This window comes from Etheostoma cragini, chromosome 7 (assembly GCF_013103735.1).
Source record: "Etheostoma cragini isolate CJK2018 chromosome 7, CSU_Ecrag_1.0, whole genome shotgun sequence".
Taxonomy (NCBI): Eukaryota; Metazoa; Chordata; class Actinopteri; order Perciformes; family Percidae; genus Etheostoma; species Etheostoma cragini.
In genome coordinates this window covers 18299413-18310486 of record NC_048413.1, presented here as the reverse complement: position 1 = coordinate 18310486, position 11074 = coordinate 18299413, and the positions used below count along the sequence as shown (strand labels likewise).

At 40.6% G+C, this 11074-nt stretch overlaps 1 protein-coding gene and 1 long non-coding RNA gene across 3 annotated transcripts in view; one reads left to right on the top strand and one right to left on the bottom strand.

Annotated features, from left to right (window-relative positions):
* The window catches only part of LOC117947324 (kazrin-like), a 167799-nt gene that overhangs the window by 109237 nt on the left and 47488 nt on the right, over nt 1-11074 (bottom strand). For both annotated transcript variants that reach the window (XM_034876143.1, XM_034876144.1), the window contains exon 3: nt 1832-2018. In XM_034876143.1, the coding sequence (XP_034732034.1) occupies nt 1832-2018 (187 nt within the window). The remainder of the gene's footprint in view (nt 1-1831; nt 2019-11074) is intronic.
* Nucleotides 3673-11074, top strand: part of LOC117947353 — a 9162-nt gene continuing 1760 nt past the window's right edge. The window contains exons 1-2 of the long non-coding RNA XR_004657214.1: nt 3673-3686; nt 8179-8181. This is a non-coding gene — a long non-coding RNA (uncharacterized LOC117947353). The remainder of the gene's footprint in view (nt 3687-8178; nt 8182-11074) is intronic.

Sequence of the window (11074 nt, the reverse complement as noted above, 5' to 3'; positions counted from 1 at the left end):
CCCCCCCCCCCCCCCCGGCGGTAGAAATGCAATTCAGGTAAGCTAGCCTGCTAGTAAGGTTAGCACTGCTGGCAGCAAAGTGCCAGGTAGCACCTCCAGCAGTTTCCCGCAGGACTCCCACTCTGCCGGCTGTTCAATGAACCAGAGACCCTTAGCACACACCTCCCTTCACAACACAGCCACTGGTGATAAATTACCTAATCCCACTATACCCAGCCGTTTCTATTATACACCCTGGGCTTGTAAAGAACAGCTCAGAGGAGAGATAGGGGGCTGAAACAGTGAAAGGTGGGTGTGAAGCGGAAAAAGACAGGTACACAATGACAGTGGGAAGATATACAGGCCAAACAAAGGCAGGAATCAGCAGCCATAATCTTCAGTATCAAAAAGAACGTGTGCATGTGTAATTTTTAACAATTATGTTTGATAGATAGGTGTACATTTCTTAATAAGTATAATTTCAAAAACATTTTAAAAATCGACATGTCCGAAAGTGTTTCTTTCCTGCAGTCTTGGTCATAATAATTATGTGAATTTTATGAATCTTCTCTACAGATGAATGTGATTCCACCTCTGAACATACACACCTAAGGCATCATTTCAGCTGACCAGAGAGGCAGCCACAAGGGACAATGACATCAGTGCTCAAACCCTCCCAGAGGAATTCTTATCGTCACCCACACTGGCACACACACTGCTTCGAAAACAGCAGGAGTGTTAGCGTGCATGGGGGTTATAGGTATACTGCAAAGTGGGCAAACACACACACACACACACACACACACACACACAGATATAACTGAAAAACAAAGCGACAGTGGCAGTCCATTGAAAACAATGCTGACACATGACCAAACTGTTCCTGACCAGCTGTGTAAGGCAGCCTGCGTTTATACTTTCCTCTTTGAAAAAACCCCACTACAGAGGTCAATTGAGGACTAAATGACTCTTTGTCATTGTAAAGGGAGAGTTAGCCAAAATATAAAAAAATACAGCAGACTTTTGCTAAGCTCGATCTATCTCTGAAGCATCTGAGAAAGAGAAAACGTATTCTATTGGACAGCTCACTGTGCCAGCTGACTGCTATGGAAACGGCAAGAGTGTGAGAGTATGTGTGTGCCAAAAGTTGAAAGGACATGACAGCATGGGCACACACATACCCACACATGCTATTGCAGCTATCCATGCTTACGCATGTACACAAATACAAAAACAAACATCTGTTACCTATCTATATGTCAATCAGTGATGGAAAAGTGCAAACAGACCAGCTGCACCACATGCACGCGCATACCCCCCCCACACACACACACGACAGCATTCTAAAGACTGGGCAGCCATTCAAACAGCTCTCGGTAACAGTAACCCACGGCAACCCTAAAACCAGCCCCCTTTTCCCTTCCTACTCAAGAGACATAGATCCATTGCCCAGTTAGAGAGAATCGGATGAACTAGCAGGCAGAGTGAAAAGAGGTTGTAACTTTACCCACTCTACCCCTACAGTGCAGCGCTAGCCCCTCTTAAAGGTTCAGGAGGTTAATAATTCAACATAAGGGGATTTGTGGGGGAACAAAGTGGACACAAGTCAGCAGAAACCCCTCACCTCTTTTGTTTAAGTCATCCACTCATTCACTGAGTGTAAAACATGCATTTATTCTCATGGTTGAAGGAATGTGCGGAGGCTTATTTAACTCACTCTTGGACATTATCCATGACGTGCAGAAACACACGTGCACACATAGCAAGATGACACACAGCTGCATCAGAATGTCAACATGTTCACTGCTTCTCAACACACAGTCACACTCGACTCTCCAAGCGGCTCTCCTACCATTGTGGTTGTGCTGCAGGGTCTCAAGCACGCTGGCAGAATCAGTTGCCCCCAGCTCGGCCAGTCTGCGGCTGGTGGCGCTCAGCTCTGACCGCAGGTTGGTCACCTCCTGGCTGGCGGACTGAATGGCCCCATCAATGCGTTGAGCCAACTGCTTGTTGTCATCCATCATTTTCAGGATTTTTGCCTGAGGAAGAGAGCGGAATCCAGACAAGGTGTCATGCTGACAAGTTGTACATCTCCTGTGAAGGACGGTGTCCGCAAATAATTCCTTCCTCTTTCTCCTTTTCTGTCTGTTCTTGCTCCCTTTTTATGAGGAAGTTAAATCCTCAAAGCAGTTTGTCCTTTCCCTCATAGAGAGGTATCCAGCTCAGGGGAATGTGTGCCTGCTAGAAGTAGTGTACACTTTGGAGATGGTATGTGTGGTGTGAGCTTGTCAGTGCGCAAGCATGCCTGTTTGTGTCAGAGCGTTCCTAAACAGCATGTGAGTGTGTGTGCGTGTGTGTGTGTGTACGTGTATGTGTTAGAGAGCCAGCACTGCCCCTGTGAAATGTGCTCCCTGCAACTGACTGTTGAAAGGACATAGAGCATTGAGAGATGACAAGCACCTTTTTAAATGGACTGTACCATTTGCAGACAAATTCAGGGGGGGTGGGAGGAGTGAGCTAGACCGAATGAGCACATGGAAGTTAGAGGTCCTCAGCACAGCTGTCTTCACGAGATAATGCTGTAAGTTTTTGTGTGTTAGACTGAACTGACACGAGATATTTCACTAAGCCGGTGAAAATTGTCTTCAGCCGAACACTGCAGCTTTTCCTCTTTCTCTGTCTGTGTACACTGCCTGCACCTCCTTACATGGACTAATGGACCGCGGGAAGGAAATCATTAAATGGAGAAAGAAGCAGTTGTTGGGAGAAAACAATAATACTTATGCAAACAAAGCTTTTATCGCAGTATTACAGGTGCATTTTGAAAGCTCTGCTTTAAAAAAAAAGAATGCCTCAAAAATGAAACATTTTGAGGTTCATTATAACCACAACAATGTTTATGTGATTAGTTGATCTACAAAAAAAAGCATTCCAGCCTCTGAAATGTGGGAATTTGGGAAGCCATAAGGGTTTATCTAATTGGAAATTAAACATCTTTTGGTTTTGGATGAATAAAATGAGCAATTTTGTTCATTGTGGGCTCTTCTCTTTTTCTGTGGGTTATTTTTAGATGTAATTGATGAAGCAATAACCAAACAAATCCATCAAAATATTAATAGATGATGACAAAAATGTTTAGTTGCAGCTTGCAGTTGATCAAAACCAAAAAAGATTCTCATTATTATACTAAGAATGTTACAGGAACATTTGGCCTACTCATGCTTCCTAACTGGACCCAGTCCTTCTGGTGAAATACAACATTTATCTAAACGTATAGATGGCTGCACACCTCAAAGGATTTGCTCAACAATGTAACTCTTTTAGTATATCTTATATATAACCCTTTCTTATGTCTGCTGTTTCTCTTTTCCTTTCTTTAAAGAAGAGTGAAAATACAGGCAGCAGACACAGTGACGCCACCTGTTTACAGATAAAGCTAGTCACTCACAGTGAATGAAACATTAAGGCTCCTTACGCCCCTTTGCAGCACCACAGAGTTGTTGTAGAAAAGTATCTGCAGCAAGGGTGTGAAAATGGTTGCTTTTATTGTAGTTGAAGCATTGCAAGACAATGACATTCCAAATGTCAAATATAAATCAAATAACAGACAGATGGATAGTAGAAGCTTATAAAATAGAAAAGCCTTGTGATGAATACAAAGTAGCTCCTTCCCGAGACTGTAGAGCTGACAGAGAATTAACACGTTTGTCAATGTGCATCAGATACAAACAGGGCTTAGAGGATATTTTTTCTTGTGACTTTCAGATTCATTTGAAATACTTGGGCCTATATGGTGCATCATCAGGCAGTTCTTTTCTGTAAAAAAGCTCCAATAAACCCACAGAAGAGTACATGTCCTCCACAATAGGCTAATACAAACCCCTTATTATTGCTTCTGTTTCCTTGCATCTGCTGAGTGACTAAAAAGGCAACTGTAATTTAAATAATGTAAAAATACGTTTATGTCGTGCCCCCCCAAAAATGACCCCAAACAAATCTTTTAATGCAAGTTCAAGACATGAATTTTGATATACACTTTTAGAGGAGAAGACTTGCAAGCTGAAAAGCTGAATTTCTCCACCATAAACAAAACAAATCATTATCCATAGGGCTGGTAGAGTCTACCTTCCCGTTAGGACATTAGGACACTTGCGCAGGACAGGGAGCTTGAACCCGGACTTCTAGTTGACAAGCTGAATATTCTATACTGGTACATCATTGAATGCTAGAGGGAAAAGTCTGTTCTTGGAATCCAATCTCACAGCCCAGGAGAAAATGTTTGACAGTATATACTCTTAATTGTTGGTTGAAAAAATAGGCACTTGTAATTACCTAGTTTGTAGAGTTGTCTCGGGCTTAGGAAAATAACCCAGTTCCCACCCCACACCCCTACTTAATCCTGCATTTCTCAGCTATAATCTGACATTCGGCTGTCAAAGCATGCCCACTCACTCCGCAGTACAGCTGACTGGATATTGTTTCCCAGGGTTATGTGAAGTCAGACCCCAACCCATCCTGCATATGGTAAGCACAGATCGGCCCACACTACACAAGCAAGCAAGCAACTGCTGTGTACTCCCAGAAAATGTTGCTGTTGCCTTTGTTCCTGTGCAGGTTTAATATTCCACACTGTTGTCTCAAATAAGAATGTCTGAAACAGTATGCAAGCAAGGGGATGGAGAGAACACACACACACACACACACACACACACACACACACACACACACACACACACACCACCCGTTCCTCCATCTGCCCAGACACAAGTCACCCCTCCTCCATAGTAAATGAACATCATGTTGTTATTTATAGACGACCCTGCTGCTGCCTATGATACCTACATTAGTCAAAGAGGAGGGCAGGCACACACACACTCACTAAGAGACTAATAATACCAAAGTCATTTGATGTTCACTTATGAAATTCATCTCTTGTCAGATGTGATAAGTCTCTTGGACCCTTCTGGGTAATTAAGATGCTGTATGTGTATGTATCTAAGTGTGTAAGTGGATTTATTTTTATCTATCTATATATCTTACATCATACCTTTAAACTGTTCGTCTTTTCTCAGGGGTATGGGTCATGTCAGTAAACCTGCATTTACTATAAAGTATGGTGGTATACACATTTGCCTAGGGCTGCCCCCAAAACGTTTTTTAGCTGTTTTTTAGCAGAGGAGCATGGTGTGAACTTTACAAACTTATGTCCAAATGACGTCACCGCAAAACTAACTGGATGGAGATAAAGAAGAATAATGGAAACAGACAGGAGTATGATGCAGACAGCGTGATGCAGACAGCATGAGGCAGGACAGCGTGATTGGAATCTATAGGCTGCTCCAACGCGTTAGCTTTGGTGATGACTGTCATTCAGACTGTCATGTTAGTTTACTAAACTACTTTGGAACCAGATGATGGTAGAACCTCCTCTACTGTTGTCCAGTTTGATGGACTCCTCGGCTGACAGTGCTGTCAGCAGCCCAGCAAGAGAGATGCTCCGTGGTGTGCTATGAGTTTAATAACTGAACTATGACCACGAAGAAATGTGATGTTTTTCCTATTTCATATGATGAACATTGAAACGTGGGTAATAGCGGTAAAATACAAGACTAATGTTGGCTGATTTAGTAGGTGTTTTTTTCTTATAGTTGTATTGAAGAAAAAGTATCAGCAATAATGTTGAGGGTTTCTAAAAACAAAAAATATCCTTGAGCCTTATACTACATGAGACAGAGTTTTTACTCAAGATGTTCAAATTTACCTAGTCTACATCCTTGACGTTCCACTACCGGGATTGCTCCGGTGCCGCAGGAAATTCCGCCGGATGCATATGTCCGTTTCCTTCCACTGTCTTTGTGTTGGAATTTTAAACTCCGGTGGAAATGAGGACAATGGTTAACTGCTTCTCAGATCTCTGCATGGTAAATTAAGACAGCTAGCTAGAATATCTGTCCAATCTAAATTTTCTCTAGCACGGCTAAAATTACTTTTGAACGTACACGTTCCACCAAAACAAGTTCCTTCCCTTGGCTATTTTATAATGAAATGCCAATAAACCAGAGCTGGGGCCCTTGGTTGTTTTGTCGTTATTAGCTTTAATCATAAAGCCATGTAACAGCAACTAAACAATGAACACGCTTATTGAAATATCTTTGAAGATATTTTAAATAGTGTGTTCAGATTTCAATCAAATTTCAAAATAGCGTGGTTACTGGTTTACTGGTTAAGCTCAAAACATGTGAACACGAGTTGTAACCTGATTCACGTCTGTGAATACATCACATAAATAATGTCCCCTCCCTTGGGGTCTTGAATGAGTCTGCTGGTCAGTGGAGAGAATCAGGACCCACTGGTGGACAGAGAATCAGTAATTAGTGTGTGTGCTGAGGGTTTGGATTAGCATATGAATGGAGACAGTGGGGAGTGGGATCACTGCTCTGTGACCATTCTTCATTTTGGCAGGCCTTCTGCAGCCAAGTCACCGCCTTCAACTAAAGTCAAACAAAAAAGTGGCAGCACTGAGCTCTGTATACATTAGTTTATAAGTCTCACACATAGAGGCCATCTACAGGAAATTCTCTTTGGTGTAAACGCAATGTTTTGCATAGTTCGCCTGGCAACAAAAAAAAACTGAATTCAGCAGCAGTGGTGGTAAATGTACACATCTTTCACTGTTACAAATTGTTTGTTTATCTGATGTTTTTTATGTCAGTTCTATTTTGTGTTCCCATTTAAAAGCATTTGATATAAAAATTACGCTAGAATACACTGAGCAATTTTCTCCTTTAAAAAAAGTAATTTAATCTTACTACAATTATGATTAGTAGTACAATTTAGGAAGAACTGAAGATGTATTTTGTTATTTCCTTTTTTATTATCTTTTAAACTATACATTAATATGTAAGGTGTGGTTAAGTGTACAAATGAGAAGGTGACATGATGTCTATCTACAGGAAATAATTTTAGCTTAAGCTTACAGTAACATATGTGCATGAGTGTTATTTCTCTATATGTCTAAGGTCTGTCATAGACTTGTCCAAGAGGATGGGCAAGGGATTTTCTTTCTGAGCTGTCTCGTAAAATAGCAAAGACCTTCAGACAGACAGCCACAAAGTGAGATAAGTTATTTCGTTTTTTGCCACCCTGAGATAAGCTTCTATTATGAATCCCTGTATGGTCCCGAAGGAACCTTTTACAATATTAGCATGCAGGAGACACAGAAACACTCCTAAGTATGTGTGTGTTCAATCTTCTGTTGGTCTGATTAAATTGAATAAATTTAATGAGCATCATTTATATGACAAGAAACAGTACAATCCACATATAACACTAATAAACTCTGATTTTTTTTACCTCTAGAAAGGTAAATGTATTATATTTATAGTAATTTCTACTTTCAGCAGTCTAAAATCTGATAAGCAGGTAATCTAAAAACAATGTAAAGACCACCACAATCTGTTTTTAGTCATTCAGACTATGCCTCTGCAATGCAGAATGTATGGGCTGCACCAAAATCACCTGCTCATTGATAGCATCTGGAAAGGCCAGCCAATGAGGTGGAAAAGGTGTTGTGCTTATGTGAATACTTGGGTTGCTTATGTTTTTGTTTTTAACAAAAGGAAAAAGTCTTAATGACCCCACAGGAGTAAGAAAATGGGTTTTTTGTAGCTGGATGCCATCTTGATATCTTATCGAGATCAGCTTATCTTAGCTGCGAATGGGACTAAAAAATTCTTTCTCTGCAGAGTCTGAACACACAGTACACACAAATAAACACACACAGTGGTGGCATTGTGGGGTGGGGGGGCACTGAGGAAAAGAGAGATGCTGAGAGTTGAGAAATATTCCCATCGCATATACAAGGTCTGTGTCACTTGTGGGTAGAGGCTGCCGACATCACCCAAAGGAAAAAGACCGAGCATGACCTCAGGCTCCGTCCACAAATAGACAACCCACAATGGGGCAACAGATACTGTGTGACAGGATCAGAATGATCAGAAACTATTGTATTATTCCTTGTATGAGTTACTACTATAACCAAACAACCCAGTGTTTCCCAGGAAAAGGTTGTTATTCAGGATCTCATCCAAGCACGCCATTATACATGCATTTTTTTGTTTTCTGCTGCTAGGACTTCAGGATTAGCGTTGGTCTGATGAATGTCATAAAAAACAGGGATTTCAAGCAGGGGAAGCAGAGTTGGTGTCCCGGAAGATGTTAAAGGGAAAAAACAAGACTTTCACACAAGAAGCAGGCAATCGTGTCCCAGGAGTACTATTTGTTCTCTAATTGTAACCATAGACAGTGAAGGAAATTGACACAACGACGCGATATACTTCGACGAAGACCAGTGAAGTCACTTTTCCGGTGATGGCTGAGCGTTACTGCACAGCCTCAAACTGAGCTTGACGACATAGATGTGACATGACGTAGATGTGACATGAGCAAGTATGTCTTGTGGTAGCTGTGCCAAGAGAAATCTCAAGCATTCCGAATCTTGCAGAGACGGAGAGCTTAGGTATACATAAGGAGATAACATAGGAACAGCCTAATTATTGCTAACTAAAATGCTAGTAAACATTAGTAATTAAACTAAAACAGCTGATGTACAATAAATCAAAACTGCCAGCAAGATTCTCCTGATTACATGGTAATTTCTCTACTGTGCGACACAAAATCGCCTAGTTATGACACAATCCTTAGCCTTTTTTTACAAAAACATCTGCTACGGGGCCATAACGTGAGATACAAAGTAATGGAGCGTTTTAGACATTGTCGTGTTTCTTTAGAGATAAACAATGCACGATTAGAGTCTTTAAACGCTTCAGATGTAAAGTTATTAGCTGTCAAAGTAATGCCAAAATGAATGGCATGTTAATAAAATGGAATGCTAACGGCAGGTGATGGCTTGTTAGCCTAGAATCTACGCTTCTACGCTACGCTTTCCGGATGCTCGCTTACCACCTTGATCGTAACTAGTTGTTTTTGTGCCTTAATTTAACTGCCATCGCCACAAGACAGTAACCTTTTGTCGACTAAACTTAACTGTTTCGGCCGCTGTCATGATCGTCACCTCAAAGTAACCAGTACCCGGCTCAGAGTCACCTTTTGTCCACTAAACTTAACTGACACGTGACCAGTCGGTTAAACTTTGTCACATAACCGGTCATCGGTGAATGTAATTTTGTAAGATACATACAAGAATGGGTTTAGTGAACATCACTTATGTTAGTCTGATAATGAAGGGTAGACCAACTTTAAGTATGAGTTTGAATCCACAGGCTTTAGTTATGCAAGACACAACGCAGATTCAATTCATTCATATCGAAACCCTACTCCTTTGAGTCAAAGTTTCTCACAAAGAGTTTTTCATATTAATAAAAGAGTTCTATTATGCATAAAGCGCCATTTCTGCAAAGAAGGAGTGGACAAGTAACTGAGTGACATGACGATTTATGAGCTCATTCCACTGGTCAAAACAAGACAAAGAACAGACACGAGTCTTATGAAAACAGAATTATGTTCACTGCGCTAATCTGTTTATTCTCAACCCTCCTCTTCCTTTACTGTTTAAACTATCTGGAAATGGATAGTACTGAGCAGCTGGAGGATTGGAGGGGGACAGATCTGTGCATTGGCAACTATCATCTGAACCCCAAGGGGTTATATTGACAGTTGTATAACTAAAAGTTACCATCTTTACAATAGTATAAGTACAAGTTCTTGAAAACAAAAGATAACAATTTCTTAGTTAAAAAATAACTTCAAAACTTTAGATCTCTAAAGCAATGTTGTCCTTAGTTTTTACTCAATCTTTTTTTTATTTTTGTTTTTCTTATTTTCTTCACTCTTCATTATCTTCATCAATGCCTCTGCTGTCCTCGCATGTACTGTCGGGCTAAGACATAAAACACACCCCGTAAACACAGTTTGTTGACACACGGATTCGTTTTCCACTCTGTTTGACAAGGGTGTGGAAGTTAGACGTGGGGAGTGTGTTTTTTTGGAATTTCCTGTATCCTCATCCCAAGTGTCCTAATTTTTCTATTCTCTTGTTCCATTCACGCTAAGCTCTTGCTCCCATCCTCCCACTTTCACATGGTCACTGTCAGCGTGAGGCAGATCTAGACAGCGATGGCAAACATACCATACCATCAAATGGACCCATTGATCAGTGGTAAATTCCCAAGGCTAATCTCAGACACAAACAGGTTTGGGGGCTTTGATGGGAATTAAGATACACCTTCCGTTTAATTGAGACAAGCAAGAAACAAAGATCTCACACCAGTTTGAAGGCAAAAGAGAGAAATGCATTTGTCGTTCTAAATCTGGTTGTGCGCTATATCATCAATCACCTTACACTGAAGGTGGCAAAGGTTGTCTTTGTATAACAGATGGAAGTGGGTTTTGTGCCCAAGCCTAACCTTCAAATCAAAACTCACTATTAAAAGACCTTCCACTGAATATTAGAGGTGAAGAGTATTCATCAAAAATATATGCAGCAGGATGCTACAATGTTTACAATGATAAATAGCTAAAATGCATTTTTTTATTGTCAAAAAACTAGAAAAATACAGTGCAACATTCAAATATTAAACATTACATATATGATATGAACATAAACTATGTGTCCTGAATAGACCTATACAGTCTAGAAAATTCTCCATTCTCCAAGCCACATTGGTTCAAATCCATCAGAAATTTAATTCACATCCAGGAGTTCTCACTTCTGGTTTCCTAGTAATATTCTTTGGGTGAAAGTCAGCCTAAAGGAAGTAAACTCTTTGATTTAGCTTCTAATGAGGCAGAGTTACTACACACACAGTTGTTTGCAAAACAACAACAACAAAAAAGGTTTTTCAAAGACCAAATGTTGGAGATGGTTGAAATAGATTCAAAATGCAGTTCACGACTGTCGTTAAAAATGAGTCCTAAACAATGTCATGTGCTGGTGGCCTGAAGAGCTAACAGATGGTCCATTTTTCCTGCTCAAAGGGAGTGTGTGGTTGATCGTCTGATGCTGTTAGTGTTTTGAGAGCTAAAATCCTTGTGTAGGTGTGTGCTGTTTCACTTAGTGTAGTTAATTGTGTGTGTG